Source organism: Pterocles gutturalis, unplaced genomic scaffold (genome assembly GCF_000699245.1).
Source record: "Pterocles gutturalis isolate BGI_N339 unplaced genomic scaffold, ASM69924v1 scaffold11382, whole genome shotgun sequence".
NCBI classification, from domain to species: Eukaryota; Metazoa; Chordata; class Aves; order Pterocliformes; family Pteroclidae; genus Pterocles; species Pterocles gutturalis.
In genome coordinates, this window is record NW_010110314.1 from 111,760 (window position 1) to 131,973 (window position 20,214).

General features: G+C 44.0%; 1 protein-coding gene across 2 annotated transcripts in view; it reads left to right on the plus strand.

Annotated features, from left to right (window-relative positions):
- The window catches only part of RASGRP3 (RAS guanyl releasing protein 3 (calcium and DAG-regulated)), a 42,824-nt gene extending 22,952 nt beyond the window's left edge, over window positions 1-19,872 (plus strand). The window contains exons 7-17 of one of the 2 annotated variants that reach the window (XM_010073310.1): window positions 139-312; window positions 586-702; window positions 995-1,270; window positions 6,604-6,681; window positions 9,534-9,647; window positions 11,528-11,643; window positions 12,427-12,574; window positions 15,847-15,883; window positions 18,275-18,400; window positions 18,591-18,955; window positions 19,407-19,872. In XM_010073310.1, coding sequence (XP_010071612.1) covers window positions 139-312; window positions 586-702; window positions 995-1,270; window positions 6,604-6,681; window positions 9,534-9,647; window positions 11,528-11,643; window positions 12,427-12,574; window positions 15,847-15,883; window positions 18,275-18,400; window positions 18,591-18,955; window positions 19,407-19,415 — 1,560 coding nt within the window. In that variant the 3' untranslated portion in view covers window positions 19,416-19,872. Of the gene's footprint in view, window positions 1-138; window positions 313-585; window positions 703-994; window positions 1,271-6,603; window positions 6,682-9,530; window positions 9,648-11,527; window positions 11,644-12,426; window positions 12,575-15,846; window positions 15,884-18,274; window positions 18,401-18,590; window positions 18,956-19,406 lie in introns of both variants that reach the window. The other variant, XM_010073309.1, reaches the window with a different exon arrangement.
- Window positions 19,873-20,214: the final 342 nt, after the last annotated feature.

Below are 20,214 nucleotides of genomic sequence, written 5' to 3' on the forward strand. Positions count from 1 at the left end.
ATGTGCAGCAGGGTCTGCTGACCCTGAGCCTTGGTCACTTTCTAAACAAGAGGAGCTTTAAAAGGAAAAAATTGTCAAGGCTTCAGTTTGATTCTTAACTTGTCCAGTGTTTCACTGAAAATACCTTTCCTCTGTTAGTTCACAGACTACCAAAGCTATGTGATCCATGGCTGCTTGGAGAACAATCCTACTTTGGAGCGATCTATTGCTTTATTTAATGGTATCTCCAAATGGGTCCAGCTCATGGTTCTCAGCAAACCAACACCCCAGCAAAGGGCAGAAGTAATCACAAAGTTCATCAATGTTGCACAGGTAAGTCTTGCACATTCAGATGTGGTATGTCTGTATTTTTTTAACTAGAATAACTATAAAATATTTTTTCTTTGTTGCATTCTGGTTGACAGCTGTGTGTTTCTTGTGGAGCTAAGCCAATTAAAAAAAGAAATGCTGAATCATTCTGTTACGTCCCCTGGTTTAGTGATTTCTGCTTTAGCTGTGATAGGTTGTCTCCTTTCGTTTGTCATGTGTGACACTGGATAGTTGCCACCTTGATTTTTAATTATACATGATCAATCTCTTCTGCAGAAGCTCCTTCACCTCCAGAACTTCAACACGCTGATGGCAGTTGTGGGAGGTCTAAGCCACAGCTCTATTTCTCGCTTGAAAGAAACTCATTCTCATCTGTCTTCAGAAGTCACAAAGGTATGGCAGACTCCAGAATATAGACATATCGAGCAGAACATCGCCTCTTGGAGGTCTGATGGATTCTGCAGTGCAGGTGGCTCACCAGCACAATACTTGAATCGTGGCAGGACATCCTAAAAGGCCCTTTGGCTGCATTCCTCTTGGTGGAGAAGGATCAGCTCACATAGATCCTCTGCCAGGGAGGAACTGAACACTGTCGCCCCCCTGACACAAGTTTTGCTCATTTAATAGAGATGAAGGAAATGCTGTGAATGCTTTCTCAGAGACTTGCTTCTCTGGCTGTTTGTAGGACTGGAACGAAATGACAGAGCTGGTCTCTTCCAATGGAAACTACTGCAACTACCGCAAGGCTTTTGCTGACTGTGTTGGCTTCAAAATTCCGATTTTAGGAGTTCATTTGAAGGACTTGATTGCTGTCCATGTCATTTTTCCTGACTGGATAGATGAGAACAAAGTAAACATAGTGAAAATGCAGCAGCTTTCCATCACCTTGAGCGAACTGGTTTCCCTGCAAACTGCTTCTCATCATTTAGAGCCTAACATGGATTTAATTAACCTGCTAACCGTAAGTATTAAGCAAGTTTCAATGTGCTTCTGTTATTCAGATGCTGAATGGCAGTAGGAATATCTACAGAGATAAGTGCATATTGTTATCCCAGTTTTGTAAAAGAAAAGGGAGAGAATAGAAACCAGAAACAAGTTCACATGAGATGTGCGTAGAGTTTCATTACTGTAGTATGTGATGGCTGGAAGCAGAAACAGGATTGTTATCAATTAATTATTTTAAGGATTACAGAAAGAGGGCTGTATTTGTGTTAGAAGAAGTAAAAACTAGGTTCTGACTACTTAGAACTGAGGCTTATGCCTCCTGGGCAAAGATTAGGTGATGTCCTGACATGGATGTCCCACCAAAGGAAAGTGAGCTTTCAAAAAGACTGAATAAAACAGTTTTTTTTTAAAACAGCTGCAACTGATGATGCTAAAAGAAATTAATTTTCAGTCCCCTTTTTGATATGCAGAAAATTACTGTCATTTTAATAAAGACTATACTTTATTTCCAAACATACTGGAGCCTGAACCATCAGGCCAAATCCTGCTTCTATTGAAATTTGGTAATTTTAGCAGTGATCTTTACTGCAGCAGTGTCTGACCCAGCACCACAGTTTGTTTAGGTCACAGGCAAAAACCAGTGTCTTGGAATTAAAGACAGAACCTGTGCAACTTGAAAAAATTTATCATGTGTTGCTCCCTGCAACACCCACCTAATTAAAATATCAGACTATAAAGGCAGATATTGATTACCTATCCCTCCTTGCTTGTTTCTGAAAGTTCATCGTTTTCTACAAGCTTGGCTGTGAGGAAGTGGAACCTCAGGTTTTAGAGAACTGAGCAATAAGAAACTGAGCCCAAAAGGGCAGAAATTAGACAACATGAAGTGAGACATGGAAGCTGAACCCCTGGTGACATTTTCATTAGCTGTTCTCTCTTTTGGGTGACAGCCTGCTTTCCAAATGGAGCAGAAAGCTTCAATTTTTTCTAAGACCTTGCAGGTTCATTCCCATCATTCTATCAACCTGAGTTTATGTATTTAACCTGTTCTTCATTTTTTTAAAATGTTTTGTTTGTTTTTAGCAAAATGATATGGATTTTTTTTTTATGTCTACATAATATATCATTCAGTATATTTAATTTACCAGGAGAAGTAACTGAGCACAGAACAAGAACTTTTTCACTTCCTATGCTCTAATGAATTAATACATTAGAGTGTAACATATAAGTGTTGGTTTTGGTTACAGTTGAGCCAATCTGTTTGTAAATAAATGAAGCTGCATGCTGCAATGTTGATTCCAGACCTCATAATGGGTTAAAATTAACTTGTGCTGCTTTTTACCTGTTAACATGATTCTGTGGTGGTACCTTTCAGTAATGATGGAGCCAGCAATAGGTATCCTAGGTAGACAGCTGTAGATATCCTAAAGCCTTTCAAGGGTAGCTCTGTCTTCGTAGCAGACACTGGAAGTGTAGTTGTGAGTTGAGTAGGTTTGATAGTGTGGGAGTTTTGTTTTAAGACAGTTACTCCTGGGAAGGATAAAAAAAAAAATTTCTATGAAAGGTTCCTGGACCTGAATTTTGGTACATCTCAGAACATTATGAATATTCTTACTTTTTTCCAGTATGAAGATTTTGTCCTCATTTGTACCTATGAATACATTGCAGTACTTTTTTTTTACAGTGGACCCTTAAACAGCAATAGTGAACTTATACAGTAGGTGAAATGCTTTTGTCAATCTTTCTGTTAATACGAAAGCTTTAAATTATAGGCTGGGGTAAGAGAAAGAAGAGAAGAAAGCTAGGATTGCAGCCCAAAGCTGACAAGAACTGACTAAAAATACTTGACCTTCCTACGTGCAAATGGTCTTTTCGCAGATTTAGCCTCCTCTGCTGCCCAAGTCATCCTCAGTTTTCAGAGCCTGAAGAAATAACTTTTCTGTTTATTGGTAGGTCTTGCCTCTCTAATGCAAACTGCAAAATTTTTTTTGCACCTTTAAGTGCCTTAGAGAAACTCCCTTTCAAAGCTAGTAAAAGTGTATAAACATGGGGAGTGCTTTTCGTTTGCGTGGGAATCAGCTGACCCAACTATTTGCTCACTTCTGCTGTTTTCCCATTAAGCCGCTTCTATCCAGGCAGGCTTTTAGTAGCTGTTTTGTCCTGATAAGCAATGTGTAAATCCTTTGCCTGGCCTCCATCCCTTGCAGTATTGCCTTTTACACCGCACTTAGCAAGTGCTGACAGCCTGGCCTGCGCTTGTTCGACAAGTAAATCACCGGGTGCTGGTTTGCAAGCCCAACAGCTTGCCCAAAAAAGATAAAATGGGCATTTTGTGGACTAAGTGGGCATGTGGGAATTTGCCCTGGTCTTTCTTTTCCTCGGTGGTGGAGTCCTTTCTGCTCTGGGGGAGCTGATACTTGTTCGAGTGCTTTGGGAATGGGGACATTTTGGGATTTGGAATTTAGGAATTAAGACAGTTGCGAGACTGTATTAAGACCTATAAAGTGAGAGCTGTCTTAAAAGCTGGGGCAAGGGCTTGGTAGTAAGCTTCAGGCCACCTGGTCAAGGTTCTTACTGACATTTTTCAGGTGCTGTTGTGCATCTAGAGCTAAAGAGTGAATGGGGAACAAGAGAACTTAAATCTTTCTGTGGTAGCTGATGAATGATCTGCATTTTGGAAAATGGGGCACTCTCTTGCTTTACGTGTCTGCACACAAACTTAGAAGTCTGCTTCTTCCCCGCGTCTTATTGTCAGCATAAAAAATCATCTGCTAGCTCAGAATTGTAGCTTTGAACAAGTAGCTGAAAGAAGCCAGTATTTTGCATGGAAGTTAAAATGCCACAGGTAAGGCAAAGGCTTGTCGTATGGAGAGCAGAGAGACAAATGCCAGGCTTACTGGCACAGAAGGCTCAAGAGCTGGGAGGAGGCTCTGGTGGTGCGAGTCCTCCCCTGTCCTGTGTAAATGATGCTGAGTTATACGGGCAAGAGAAGTACATGTGCCACAACTCATCTGCCAGTGCGCCAGAGCGCGTTCCGTGAGGATGGGTTCACACCTCAGCGCGTGCTTGCTCTTCGTCTGCGTGGGTCTTCCTCCTTTCCTGCACTGTTGGCCACACTTGCTCCTCTCCACTGGCTCTGTACCCGTTCTGTACCAGTCCCTGGCATCCAAACCCTGGAGCTAAGAAGAAGTAGTAAAAGAGGACCTAAGCATGAGCAGTGCAGCAGAGAGGAATAATAGTTCTAATGACATTTTCATCATTAAAAAGCTCACAATTGTAAGGATGCTTAAGGGATTTCCTTACCTGCTGTGCAGTACTTCCACATTATTTTTATTTCACAACATGAAAAAAAGCCTGTGGGCAAATGTTTCATCACTTTCTGTGGATTGGAAGAGGATCTCAGTCTCTCAACTAGTCTGCAGTTATTTATACCAACTGTGTTAGAACTTATTTGGTGCCACCATTTTTTTCCCCCCACTATTTTTAGGTCTCAGCAGTTATTTATCTAACCTGTTCTGAGACTATATGCAAATGTCTGGAAAGTCCCAGTCATTTGTACGCTCTAGTGAACAGAATGAGAAATATCTAAACAATCAAATTGAAAGTCACCCTCCCTAACTTGTGTTCAGTAAGTTCCACTTACCAAAAAAAAAAAAAAAAAAGCCTTGCCTTTCTGACCCGTCTTCCACTCTCCTCAATCCCTCCCACCCCCCAAATTGCTTGGAAAAATAGGACAGCAATGAAAGTCAAATGGGAATTGAAACCTCCACCTGCTATAAAGGTTGTCCTAGAAAAGCTCTGATTACAATTTATGTGTCAGAGTAAAGCTGTAAATAAAATATAAAATGAGAGCTTATATAACTGCATAGTCATCATGCCTGTAATTTTTTCAGCTAATATTTGAAACTGGCAAATACCTTGTCCAGTGTGTGCCTACACGTTGTGCCTAATGAAGTTATAACCGCTCCTTATGGTAACGTCAGATAATTCAGGGAGGGAGAGATACAAACTTGCTCAGTAAATAGCAATGCATTTCCACTCCCAAATCCACACCCTGCTCATCTGGCCTGCTGAGAAACCTGTGCTCTTTGGGAGGAGCAGGGCAAGGCCTTTGAGCTGGCAATTCAGCTGTCAGTCCCAGCCTGACCTGGTCAACCGAGTTCTGCTTATTGTATACCACCCAGGAACCTAAGAATACAGTCACCAAATAACTAATTATATATATATAGCTAAATTATATTTATTACAGCAGTTACTGATCTACATTATCTTTAGGAAGGTCCTTACACTGCTCTGGGACAGCAGCACGGCAGCTGGGTTGCAGGACCCCGCAGGATGCTCAGGCTGGCACTGGTGCCCGTAACCAAATCACGAAGCGCAAAAATTAGCGTAGCGTTACAGCTAGGTAAAATGAATAATGCAAAATCCAGCCATCTCTGAAGCTACGTGTTCACTCTGGGATGTGTACCTATCTTGGGAAAGGGCACGGCTCCTGTCTTACTCATTGCACCAAATTCCTCCTAAGAGAAAGTGGTTCCCAGAGGTGGCTCTGCAGTATGGTCCTGCTGGTCCTGCTGGTTGCTAATCTGGCACTTCAGGGTCTGTAAAAATAACCTTCTCTCACAGTCATTTAGCCCGTAGTAATTCTGTCTGCCTGCTGGGAAACATCCTCTTAACTCAATCGTAGCTTAATTGGGGATTTGCAAGGTAGATGATAACTTCAAATCATGTCAGTTCCTCCAGCCAAGATGACGGGAAACACACAATGTTCGCTGCCTCTCATTGCAAAACATTAGCCATGGTGTTGATTACTCTTCTCCTTCACCACTCCAAGCAAGGAGGAATTTCCTGCAGACCTGCATTGGTGCAAGACTGCAGCTGCCAAAGTAAAATCAAACAAATTCATTTTACTTTAAGCATATTTATGCCCCTTCTTTTTTTTTTTTTTTTTCCTCAATAAATCCTCTAGAAAAAAGAACATGGAGGAAAAATCTTTCATTTATCTGAAAACAGAAGCTGAAAGGGAATTTTCCTTACCTGGTGAGAAGCAACAAGCCTAGCTCCTGTAGGAACTGGGATTGCTCTTCACGGAGCACTTTGCTGCATCACCAGCCGTGCCAAACCTGCCCTGCTGCTGCTGCCCAGGGCTTGCCAAGGGGCTTCTGCTGCATGGGCTGGTCTCTGTGGAAGAGGTCCACTACTCTGACCCTTCTTTAATAACAAAATTTGACCAGAACACAGTCTGAAGTCCTTTTTGTTTAGCGTCAGTAGGAGGTACATCTCAGATTAGAAGCCTGACATATGCCACCCGGTCTAACAGTCTTGGTTTTCTCTCTTTCTTACACAAAGCTGTCTCTGGACCTCTATCACACTGAGGATGACATCTACAAGCTCTCACTGGTGCTGGAACCAAGGAACTCCAAATCTGTAGGTCATCTTTTACTGCATTTTCACATATTGCTTATTTAGGCTTCGTGCAATTTATTAACTTTTTAAATGGCAGTTAATGAATTTCCTTATTTGCATTCATGTGAAACCTCTCAGTGGGTGTGAATGCTTGCATAGTAAACAGTCACTGTTTGTGGGGTTTAGTGCAAATTGGGAGAAGTAAATAGTGAAACACGACAGACTTCGTTATTAATCATTTTTCAACAAAACCTCTGCAAGTTCTGGAAAGCACAGTTCTGCTTTATGTGAAGATATTCTTTGTAAGTTTATATTAACTATTTGTTGTGTGGCCATTAGTCCATTTTCTTGGTGCTGGTGCAGTTATATAAAACAACACAACGATTTGTTTTAGGTAAGGCACAGCGTTATCTGCTTATGCAGAATTGACTATATCTTGGGCTATCAAGCAATGTTTAAACACCTCAGAACAGATTTTTTTTTTTTTAGTATGTGCAAATAAAGATAATGTTGCACTGATGCATTTTTTTATTATGCTTTGCAAGTCTGAGGATACAGAGAAATCTCCTAATTAGTAAATGACTTTACATTTCAGGTGTTACTATCTCTTCTGTTTCCAAAGTTTAGGGAATTTCTTCCCTCTGAGCATTTCATCAGTGCATTAACATCCTTATTCCCTGTCATATCGAGCACACGATGCTCTCAGGCTGATCCTTCTCAAGTCTGACACCAGCAGAAGCTAAGGGCAGCTGTAAATGCTTAGCAGCATGTGAGAGAAGAGTCCAGTAGTTCGAGGCAATTCATTACAGTGTCTTTTATGTTTTTTTGAAGTATTCTCACAAGCAAACAAAGAAGACAAACCCCTTAATTTCCAAGTATAAGCCTTCTCTGGGTGTTAAGAGTTTATCAGTCTTGGAGAGGAGTTTGAGGAGTAGGTATGTGTGCTTTCAGTGGGGGATGATGAGCAATAGCAAGGAAGTTATTGAATATTTCCACAGTCAGCACTAACTCATTTGAACCCCTGGAACTCCGTTACTGAGTCTCCAGTCCTTGTTGAATGTGATTTGACCAGAACAGTTCCCATTTATAGCAGCCATTCTGCCCTCTCATGCTTCCACTGCTGCCAGCACAGCTGAACTCTTACAGCTCTGTGTTGTAGAAGGACTAATGGGCCACTGCTCTAAATGAAGAAAATTATCATGTTACTGCTTTGATCTCCAGCCTGTGCTTTAAGGACAAAAGTGATATAAACAGTGCTGTGAACTTGAACAGTCCCCAGAAATTGTGGGAGGCTTCTGTGTGGTGATCAATGAGTAACCAGTGACATTGAGCCGCTGCAGCAGCCTGATGGGTCCAAAGCTGCAGCTGAATCGACCCAAGCCTGGAGCATAACTTCTCTTTGATGCAGTGCCAAAGCACACAAGATATTTTAGCGGGAAAAGAATCTGTAGAGCTTTTGTATGTGGAAAAAAATTGTCAAAGGCAATGTGACAGCGTAGTTATGTCATTCCAACTGCTCCTTGATTGATTGTTGGACTGGTACAACTCCCGTGCAGGTGCACTGCAGAGGGAGTGCCTCAGGCTGCTGCAGACCTTTGCATAGGTGCCTGCTGTCAACGGGGACTTGAGCAGGACTTTCATGATGTTAAACTGGGAAGAGACTCTTCAGTCAGTGAAGCAGCCTAAAAAAATACTGAAGAACGACCACCAGTGTAGTATAGCATCTCCTTGTCACGCTGTCCTGCTTTTCCTCTGCATTAGTTATTGTCTTGTTGGGGGTTTTTACTAGTACAGCTGTTGGCTAGAAGACAACCCTGCCTGGTACAGTACTGAAGGCACACTTACATGGATTTTTTTTGCTTTTGAGTAGAATTTCTTTCAACGCCAAAATACGCAGATGTTTGCATCCATCTGAAAATGCTTTTTCAGTCTGCGATACCATTTTTCCTGTGCTGGTGAAACAGGCAGGAGATACAGGCTGAATCACAACCAGCATGACCAGATAGAGTGTTTCTGGACGTTCAATCAATTCAGCTAGTTAGTCTCTGGACACTGGTTAGTAGCTTTCCTCATAGCACGCATTTCAAATACAGAAATAAAATTGTGGTTGTAGATGTAGGAGAAGGCCAGTATGCCTTGCAGCATTTTTCATGCTAACGGGTGATTTTTGAAACCTTTGAAACTGTGTTCAGATTCATCCTATATTTTCTACTTGAACAAGCTGAGCTGCATGCCAGAGCTTCTCCCAAAGCACCGCCGTGGCATGGAGGGAGTTGAGTTGCCTGCTCTGCGCATCAAGTGAGCAGTCAGCCACCGTTTTGTCAGGACCAAGCTGTTTTCAAAATAAAACAGCCTGGCTGGTGTTATCTGCAGGGCAAGTCACGGGTTGGCCCTTCTGCTCAGGATGCCTGGATGAATTAAGCTGTGCATCCTGGTACGTCTCAGCTGCAGGGATGCTGAGCACAATCTGCCCCTGCTTCTGCACCGTGCTCTCTTCTTGGTGCTGCACAGAGCAGGAGCGTTAACCTGCCCAGGCCATCGGAGTCACTCCCACGGCTCCCGGGCACAGTCCCTCCGGCAGGGAGCTGGGGCCAGGCAGGGTTGTGGTGGGGAGTTCCTCCAGGGCTGTATTGGGAAAGAGGGTTTTGGGCTCACCTAGTTCTGATGCCACCACATCCAGAGACCCTCCTTCCTTTCCCCCTTCCTCTGCGTCTGCAATACCTGGCCTGATGTTGTGCTGAGCACACTGGTACAGCACGGGGACTCCAGCAGTTTGTGGGGGTCGTGCTAACATCTAGAGCTGTTTTTAACATGAAATTAAACTTCATAATTCAGATTTGAAAATCTTTGTGTTCTGATCCATCTCCCAGCAGCCTACCTCCCCGACGACCCCCAACAAGCCGGTAGTGCCACTGGAGTGGGCATCTGGAGTGGTACCAAAACCCGACCCTACGGTCATTAACAAGCACATACGAAAGCTGGTGGACGTGAGTATTTCGAAGAATATGTTGGCTGAAGAGAACAATAGACTTGACATTGTCATTACTACAATTCATTACAAACTTTTCAAGGGATTGTTATGGTTGGGATGAATTTCAGACATCTGATAACAAAATTTGAGCTTTTACTGATACTTTCAGGAATATTTCTTTTATTCCTGCAGTCAGTGGTGGGGTTACTAAGCAGGTTTCTGGATGCAAAAGAGCCAAAATTCCAGGAGCGTCCAAAGCCTGGCTGCTGGCATCTTCCAGCTCCAGTTTGGAAGGTGACGTGTTAGGTAATGCAAACAAACCCAAACGCTACCAAGTGTCTTTGGAGAGACTGAGCCTCTTGTGTTGGTGTGTAAGGGACTTCCAGTGATGTGAGCAGCGTGCAGAGGAACCGTGCTGTAGATAACAAAGCAATATTTTCTTCTGCTTTTTACAAATTAATAACTAAGTCTAGGGGGAACCGTCAAATTGTGACCTCGTCTGTGTTGCAGGTCATTAACTGGGGCTATGTTGTTAAGATAAACAAACTCTTCAGTTCTCTCACTCAGACCTCAAATATATCTTGTGTTTTACTTTTTGTATGTGGTCTTTTAAAACAGAAAATTCATTTTTCTCTTGATGTGAGATGCCAGAACTGCACATGCTGTTCCTGTATTGCTTTTGTCAGTGCCACATGCATTGATAAAAATCACTCCACATCCAAAACCCTCTTTGACATTTTGTTTAAATAGGAAACCTGTCACAACTCCTTAACTTCTCCAGAATGGGCAGAGTGAGGGGTTGTTCTTCCTGTGGGTGGTGAAGATGCAGTCCCCCATTCCACAACTGTGGCCTGGTTCAGGACGTACGGCCGATCTTTGCCATTTACTAGCTGCTTTCAGTCGTGCTTTAAGCCAGTTTTTATTACTCATAGTGTTGAATACTACTTGGGTTTGCGTATTGACCCCTTCTTGATGGAACCAACCTTCCTGATGTATTTTTGAGGTCTGCCAGTCTTCGCTTACAAGTCATTTGATAGGTGCTTAGAAATTGGCTTCATCACATTCTCCTTAAAACAAGGACAATGCAAACAACTTTCAGAGGACTCAGGATATTAAATTCTTGTCTTCATCAAGCAAACTTGTGCTTCGACGTGTGTCTTTCAGATAGTCACCTTGACTTGGACACGTTTTTCCCATCAGCGTCACGTGTAGCTTTAACACCCCTTGCACATCTCTGCAATCAGCAAGACAGAATATAGGAATTCCTTAGCAGCTAAGGAGGGCTTCCACCACTTTATGTGAACTTTTAAATGTGATCCCATATCTATTTTTACTTAGTGGTGAGCTGGGGTGGGTTGATGGGAGGGAATGGTTGTTAGATGCAGAGGCTCGAGATCTGGATGTCAAAGTATTAGCAAACAAATGAGATTGAAACGGTCCTGTGTCAGAGCAGAGGTGACCAACTAAAAAGAGAAGTGAAGCCAAAAACATCTGAAATACTCATGGGAAAGCTGCTGTTGGGTAGTTTTGGGTTTATTTCTTTTTTTGTGATTAAAAAGCGACTTAATGAAGCAAAGGGAATAGGTCACATGGGGCAGAATTTTAGTGACATTTCCAATAAAGAAGAAAAATAAAGCAAGAATAATTGTGTCTGAAGAGGTGTGGAGATAAATACTGAGGTCAGGTTCTCTTTAAAAGTTACCCATTTTTTCCCTAAAAAACCTACAGCCCAGTAAATATGCATCTTGAAGTACCAAGTAGGAATAAAAGAAACAAAACAGAGCATCTGATTAGTAATGTTGAACATTGAGTTACGCGTAATCATAAGGTTGAAGAGATGGTATAGATTCAGGATAGGCTAGATATTAGGATAATAATTTCTTTTTTTTTTCCCAGTCTGTCTTTAGGAACTACGATCATGACCACGATGGCTATATTTCTCAGGAAGACTTCGAAAGTATAGCTGCCAACTTCCCCTTTTTGGACTCTTTCTGTGTGCTGGACAAAGACCAGTAAGTTCAGAGATTTCTTTGTGGGGTTTTTTTTTCAATTTAAAAACTCACGAAAATGAAACATTGAAGAAACAGCATTTCCCAAGCTTCTTGTGTCTGACATCTCGCTTAAGGAACTAAGACCACTGAAGGCTGAATTCTGTTTTCATTTAACTTCTGATGCTGTAGTCAGTTCTATAAGCCCACCCAGGCTGGAGTCCTGCTTTACCTGGTACTTTAAAAAATCTTTTATGTAATAGCTTAGTGAGGAATTCCTACTGAGTCAAAACCCCTAGAGGCCCGTCAAATTGCAGTGGAGATGCTGTATCCAGACCAGGCATTAGACTGATGAACCAAAGAAGTTGGATACGGGACAGTGGAAATGAGTGTACGTAACAGAGAGGGGGTAACAAATATTCCAGAAGGTATATATAATATATATTTCCTAGCCAGTTGGGCTGGTTAGTTCTTCTTGTGCGGAATCTCTTTGGCTGTCAAGGCTGGTGGTCAGCCAGGGGCGTAACCGCTTGGTCTGTGTGAGCAGTAAGTCAGGATCCTTCACTCAGCGCCCTGGTCTGTGCCCTGAGCAGATGGAAACCAAGGTCCATGCTGTAGGTTCAGTGTTTGCTCTTTAATGAAGGATAAGAACCACAAAGGCTCTAAGGTTTTTTTCCTGCCAGGACTGTTGCAGCTCTTTCAAATAATCTGCTTTGTGTGACGCGTGCTTTTTGCAATGAGAAAATCCGGAATTGTTCAGTGCTCTGAGCAGCGACACATCTACTCTACCTTTTATTCCCCTAACAGAGATGGTCTTATAAGCAAAGAAGAAATGATGGCTTACTTTCTGAGAGCTAAATCCCAGTTCCAGTGTAAAATGGGACCAGGGTTTATTCATAACTTTCAGGAGATGACCTATCTTAAGCCAACGTTCTGCGAGCACTGTGCAGGATTTGTAAGTATGTTTTTAATTATAGTATATATTAAACACAAGTTTTTACCCTTTAACTTAGGCAGGGTGAGACTGGCTCCACACATTGCTACAGTCTCCTGGCCAAGCATCTCATTGCATTTGGAGGTACAAACCATTTACTCATGGTGTAGCTGTGCTATTGTTTTGGGTTAGTGGTTCCTGAATTTGTAAGAATTGCCATTGCGGGGAGCAGGGGGGGAGAAATTATGTTAGCTGAAGGATATTAGAGACTATATGAATGGCTTTACTTGGTTTATCTTAAGTTCTTTCATTTGGCTTGATTTCCCATGTAAACAAGCTAAAGGAAAAGTGGGTGTCTGGAACAGAGGATGTAGATGAAGCAAAAGCCGTTCTTTCTCAGGAAATTGCACACAGCAGTGTTCATAGTTCTCTGAATGGCCACAGCAGCCTTAATCCTTTCTCTGTTGAATTAACAGATCTTCCAATTTGGTCAAGAAATCAAAAGTGCTTCCAGCAGTTCTGTACAATAAGAACTTCTCTGATTGATTTATTTTGGTTTTTTTCTCTCAGCCATAATTTACCAGATGCCCCTTATTAGGGCGCTCAGTGCCAGATGGCTGGTTTTGTGACCGCTTGTGTTGCTCGTAAACCTCCCCAACTTTTCCACTTCAAGTATAGTAAAGAAAGAGGAATGACTCTGATTTAAAGGTTACTTTAGTGCCCGCACTCGGCTGAAATCAAATGTCCACATCCAGCCAGCTGGGCAGTGGGGCAGAGGGCCACGCACAGGGTGTAAACTCAGAGCATTGTCCCTGCTCTCCAGCACAGATCTGCCTCTGCTACCGGCAGCAAAACCTCCAGCTTATACTACGCGAACTTTTCCACTAAGTAATATTTCTTTGTGGTTGAAAGTAGCACTGCTAAGTGCAAAACCGTGCCCCCTCTCAGACCAGCTCTGGCGTTCCTGCTCTCGCTCATGCTCCCATGTTCCGTTCGCTGCTTTTGTGACACATCGGTCTCCTTCACGGTCCCTATCGCAGCTGCTGATCAAGGCCACAGGGAAGAAGGAATTCCACCTATTTCCGCTAGAACTGCCAAAACCTCAGAGGCAACGTGGTCACTGCTGATTCAGGAGCGTGCTGATGGGCTCTTGAGCCGATGGCTCCAGCAGACTGGTGGGGCAGTGGGGGGGTCACACGTCATTGTGTTTGTGACACTCGGTTCATGTTTGAAAGTCTTCCATAGCAAAGCAAGGCATGAGGACTGCCCTGCAATGTCCTCTCCACCAGCTATTTTTCTCCTGCATCAATTTGCTAATTGGCCATTGTTGGGTTTGTCACGTCTCCCTGATTACATCCAGTGCAGGAATACAAATGAGTAAGGCGTTGTACAGGGAATGGAAATAAGGTCATTTTTCCTGTCAACTCGCTGAAGTCATTGACATTGTCCTGTGGATGAGTTGGGCTGATAGGACAGGAACCAGCTACAGAATCTGCTGGGTATTTGTTGTGCGTTTCAGTGCTGCTCATCCACGGGTGGAAACCTAATTCCAAACGGATGCACTGATTCACAGCCAAAATACTGTGCGCTGACCGCGCAGCAGGATGACTTGACGTGATCGTGCAATGCACACAGTATTCAATAAAATAGCTGTTATTGGAATGATATGAACTTTAAAGGTCAAGCTAAAACCTACTGCCGCTAAGCAACGTGAAATTGATACGCCCATGGCCAGCCATGGTTCCGTCCCACGGCTTGAGTTGCACCACGTGGCGGGGTAGGTGACCAGCCGTCCCTCTGAGCTTTGGAATCTGAATTTGCACAGATCCTCTTACCTTGGAGCTCGCTCAAGCCAGCTTTGCAGCAAAGCTGTGTCAGACAGGTTCAAAGCTTTAGGTCAGAATTCGTGACAGGGCACTTGAGCTGAGCTTTCCCTGCGGTGGGTAACCACCACGGTGGTGCCACCTTTGAGTGGGAGGAAGGTACAGGGCTAAGAGGCTTGGGGAAAAAAATCATTGCTGCTTTTCCAAGAGGGGCTGGGAGGCTCCGTTCTCACTGCCTGAGCAGAGCAACTGTGTTCACTGTGCATCTGTACAGCACTGGCAGGGAGAGAGCAAGCAGCAGGCTGTCTATGGACCGTTCTTCCACTGTTGTCCCTTCTGTTCTTTTATTCACTGTTCTTCTACCTTGTCTAATCTATTTCGCTTTCTCCAAGCCCCCATTTTTTTCTTGCAAATTCTTTTGTGCAGTGTATGGATTTTTTTTTTTCCGCTCACAACCTCCCTATTCTGTTTCTTTCATTCTTTTGTATTCTGAATGGTCTCCTTTTGAACATTTCTTTAATGTCCATATTTATGCCCTGCACATTGCACATGGATTCTTATAAATACGGTGAGGAGCCACGTGCAGTTTCAACTCCTTGGACGTGCTCTCCCTCCCTGGTAATGTTTCGAATGAGTTCAGGATAAATAAACACTGGAGTCACTGATTATTTTTTTTCCCCCTTTAACGCCAGAGTGGGAAAAACTGCCCCTTCCCCTCTCTGCCTCTCAAAGTTCTTGTTTTTATAATGCCACAAATAGATACAGCACTTCTGAGGATGTAGATAACAATTTTCTAGGGAATTTTCCTACTTCCAAGCAATCCTGCTCATGTTGCAATGAAAGCTTCCCAAAAGCAGGACTGCACACGCTGCCTCCTGGAAGGTGTTTGTTATGTACGTCAACAAGGACAGCTTCTGGGAGGAGGCACAGATGGAATTTAGTGGCTTTTCTGCTTGTTTCAGTCTTTAACTTTTGTTTTAATGGAAAAAGTCAGGTGGACAAATCAGATTGCTGTGGCTAAGTGTGCTGGGGACCAGTATGGGAATGAAGAACATAATTTTTACTCCCAGTGGTGTTTTCTTCTGCTGTGTTTGACTGGCATGGGTCATTTGTGTGTCTGAAGAATGGATGTAGGCTGGAAAATCCATCACGGATAATATTAAGCGAGCCTAGCTGCAGAACGTGCTCTGCTGGTTTCGGGAAGCTTGAGATGATGGCAATTCTTCACCTGTTCCCGGGACCAGATGTCATGTGTGTCTCTGGTAGTCTCACTGTAAGTAGCAGAAATAAGGGGGAAGCCACCCAAGCCTTATCACAACGAAAGGGGGAGGTCTGCCTGACAGGAAGGGTGTTAAGAGCAGTTGTATCCTGTTTGTGCTTTTGTAGCCATTGGTACTTCCTCATTGTGACCTTGTTTTCCTTCCAGCTTTCTTTTCTGATTCCTTGACGTTCTTTTGTCTTTCTTTGCAGCTCTGGGGTATAATCAAACAAGGCTACAAATGCAAAGGTAAAGGAATATTGCATGGATTTTTTTTTTTTTTCCAAGCTATAGGTGGTGGGTTTTAGCACAAGGAGGTGGTTAACTGTATTTTTTACTAAAATTAATCTGGTCATCCAAATTTTGCTTCTACACTTGGTACTGTCTGTGAACAGTGACAGCTATGGAATGTCCCTGCGTTAGGGGGACAGCAGGCAGGAGGAACGCGCCGGCTCTGTGTGACAGCACTGACTCCAGGAGGTGTTACCTCCTACCACCAAAGACCTTGCATCTTTGCAAACCAAGCATCCTCATCCTAACACCAAGACACCCTGAAATGTATCTTGGAGACCTGGGGTCAGGAAAAGGTCTGCTGGCAGCGCTGTCTGTCATGTACATCCGCATGCCGCTAGTTGAAGCCTAACTGGCCTTGCAACGCCATGGTGGCTGAGCTGGAAATAGAGAAATATTTAATTTCTAGACTGCCCAGCAGATATAATTGCAAAATCTTCTGCAGACATTCAACTTAAAAAAAAAATCCTAGAGCTCTTACAGTTACTTTTTACCGTTCCCTCTCTGTTGCTTTCATACAATGTTTAATTTTTTATGCAGCATTTGTACCACATTGAGCAGGTCAGACTAAGAATGACATTGTCATGGTCCTCATTGGCTTTAAAATCCTGGACCTGTTTATTTCTCAAGCAGCCCAGCTGGCTGAAGATTGCAGCATGGTTCATTTTCACAGCTGTAGCTGCATCTCAGTTATTCACAGGGGAACGGGGATTCCACAGCTGTATTCTGTTGCATTTCTGTGTACTCTTTTCCCTTAGTCTCACACTGGCTCCCAGAAGGATTGGTTTTTAGGATACACCGTATTCCTGTCTCCCTCTCCAGCCGCAAACATCTCTTGCTCAGAGAGGGGTGGAGAAGATGTCCATGGCTAAACTCACATGTGTCATTCAGCTGATTGCTGTCACCTGAGCAGCTCCGAAGGGGCTGGCTGTGGTCTGTACTTTTACTGTAGGATGAGTAAAGGGAAATAGTGCTTTGCCACAGCAGCCCTGTGAACTCAACTCCAGACATGAAAGCTGAGCTCTGTCCTGCATCATTGCTTGTAACAGTGGGGAGAGAGCAAAAGGGGTTCTGTAGAGTCAAGAGCAGAGCCGCTCGCTCAGCTCTTAAAGCGGTCAACAAGCGTAGTTAGTGCCTGCCCTTTGTCGCAGCAGCTCGTGGGCCAGCATCGCTCGAGTGCTGCACCCGTTAGGGATGATTTCTGCCCCTGAGCACAGACCTGTCACCTTCTGTTCTGAACCTCTGACACTGCCAGTGGGGAAAGGAGGGACTTCATCTGTTAGGTCTGCTGCTCATGCCGGTGCTGTGGATAATGAGAAAAAGCCAGACTGTGTGGTCTAAAAGCGATGAAAGAGGTTTTCCACTGCCAAGAGGGATCTTTATTGTATTTGAGGGGGGGGTCTGACCTTTAGGGGAGACAAAACCACAGCTGGGCAGGTTCTTCTGCATTAGTCACATGAACGAGGTGATGGGAGGAACCAGAACTCCCACCCATCATGCTGGAGCTGCTGCCCTGAGCAGAAGGGTTCCTTCAGCAGAGTTATAAACACAACGCTGTGGCAACGGCTCACCTGGGAGAAAATGTTAGGTGATGGAACAGCAGCAGAGAACCAAGGGAGACAGAAATTTTCAAACAAGGGCAAGGGACACAGAGGAGAGAGAGCCTGTGTTTGGGGCACGCATCCTCCAGCCTTTGTCCCTTTCTTGCTGATCAGATCCATCCTGCAGTCACCCTTAGACGTACCTAGTGCTGGCTGTATCTGCAGCGAGGTGCAAAGCTCAGCAGAGGCCAGGGGTGCAGGCACTCGGCCAGTTCCACCCAGGTGGACAATAAATGTCCACAGAGCTTTCTCTGTGCTCATGTTGCTTGCTGAGCCACTTAGTTTTAACCCACAGTGGTCTACACTGACCTCCAGCTGTCCCTCCAGAGGCTTGGAGTATGGATGCTCCAGTGTCTTCTGACCAAGGTTGTTTATTTTCATGGGCCATACTGGGACAAAATTTAAAAAAAAAAAAGAAAAAACAAACAAAAAAAACCAACCTTTTTTTGGAGACTCATAAAAGCAAAAGCTTTATGCATGGCATACACAGGATCATACCAGTAATTCCAGGTCTCCTCCCTGAGACTAATTTCTGATTAATATATCATCCTCCTCTTCCCTCCCGCTGCCAGATTTCTATTGATGGCTGCCACGGAAATGGTCCGGTTTTTGTAACGCCCTTCACACCTTCTGTCAAAGTATTTGTTCCTTCAAAGTCCCTCCTGGTATCTGTCTGCTAATAGCCCTGAGGGATTACGGGATAGCTGTGGCGTTCCAGTTGGTGATTTGCCAATTCCTTTCTTTACAGATTGTGGTGCCAACTGCCATAAGCAATGCAGAGACCTGCTTGTGCTGGCATGCAGGAAATTTTCCAGAGGAACCTCAGTAGGCAGCAACCACGGCTCGCTGCCTAGCAGTCCGTCTCTGCCTCCAGGTGAGAGCACTTTCGCTTCGGTTTTATTTCTGGAACCCCTTCTAACAGACAGTGTCCTCGCTGCCATCAATTTTTCCTCTATATCAAGGCACATGTACTTCCCCCCCTCCCCGCCCCAGGCTTAAGTTATCTTCTTGTAAAAATCTTGGAGTAGACTATTTAAAATAAACAATTCCCCATTCTCTTTCAGTCCAAGATGAAGTATTTGAGTTTCCCAGTGTTGCTGCAGAGCACCAGGACCTCGATGGCAGAGCTATCACCCTCGTCACCGGCTCTTCGCGGAAAATTTCGGTGAGGCTGCAGAGGGCAACCACCAGCCAAGCGACCCAGACAGAACCACTGTGGCATGAGCCGGGCTGGAACGATTCAGGTTCCCATACTTTCCCCAAAATGAAGTCCAAGTTCCACGGCAAAGCCGGGAAGAACAAAGGCTTTGCAAAATGGGAGAACGAAAAGCCCAACACGCAGGCTGACGTAGAGCTGGAAGCTGAGGCCCCACAACACGTACGGGATCACAACGGAATCGAAACACTCCCAGAAAGACAAGAATCTGAGGTGAGTTGCAGAAGAAGCCAAAACAGTTTAAAAGCTGCTAGAGTCTGAGGTCTCATGAGGTTCTGTTATGAACTTCAGGATGTTTTTTCATTCAAATTTGCTATTGCTTCTTGCACAAGAGTTCCTTTCAGAAGAATGACAAATCATCCAGATACCCATCTCCTACACTGCGGTGTGCCTTTAACACCGTAACTGGGGGTTTGGCTCTTGGTGTCAGTATGTGCTTTTAGGAGTGGGGCACTTTTCTTTTTTAAAAAAACATTAAAGCAGCCTGGTGGCTATCTGACCACATTTCGTGGCGTTGATAACTACAGGGATCCAGGCTAGGGCAGGGTATTGGGCTGATTTCTGCTGCTGTCACCCATAAAGTTTATACCTCCCAAGCCTTGTGCTTTTAATGACCATCTTTAGGTCAATAGGCATGTGAGCGCCTGTTTTCTTTTGGTTACAGGATAGCTGATTGCTCTCGCTGAAGCACAGAAAAACGAAGATGACAACTGCAACACAGCAAGCGTTGATGGACTGTCACAGACCACATTCGGCCATGAGAAGTGTTCCTGTCTTTTGTACTTTCTAATTCAACCATTGCCCTGTTTTCTGCGCTGGAAGGTGTGATGAAGCACTATTTATTTGCTCACCAGTAAGCCATTTGGATGAACATCACCCGGCCACAGCAGAACGGATCTCTGCGCTCGGTGTTTTCTCTTCTATGACTTTCGTGGAAACTTCCTCTACACACCAGTGAGGATATATTTGGCCTCCTTTAGATATCCTGCATCATTTCAGTATGTCTGCCAGCAACAACAATGGTGAGGACAGAAGCCAAGCATCTAAGTTTGTTCGATAACGCTCCTTTTCCAGAGGCTCGTAATGATTTTTCCTTAAAAGTAGGTGTGTATACTGATTAAATCTCAAAACCAAAATCTTTCACAAAGTCCTCTCTGCTGAAATTCTTTGCACACCCGGGGTTTTTAATTCTGGCCGTGTTTCCACTGCTACAGTGAGCGTATTGATGTCCAGCACAGCGATACCAGTTCCCAGACTGGGGATCCTTCAAGCAGACAGCATGGGGCTGGGACTGAAGGAATTCCGAGACACAATGTCACACGTATGTCTGGTTACACTGCATGGGAGAGGGGTCCTCCCTGCCAGTGCTGGGTATGGTAAAATGAGCATGTAATAAACACCTTCGTTTTAACTGCGTGTACGTATGTGATACATTTTTCTCAGGTTAGCAGCCTGCACGTGTTAAGACTAAA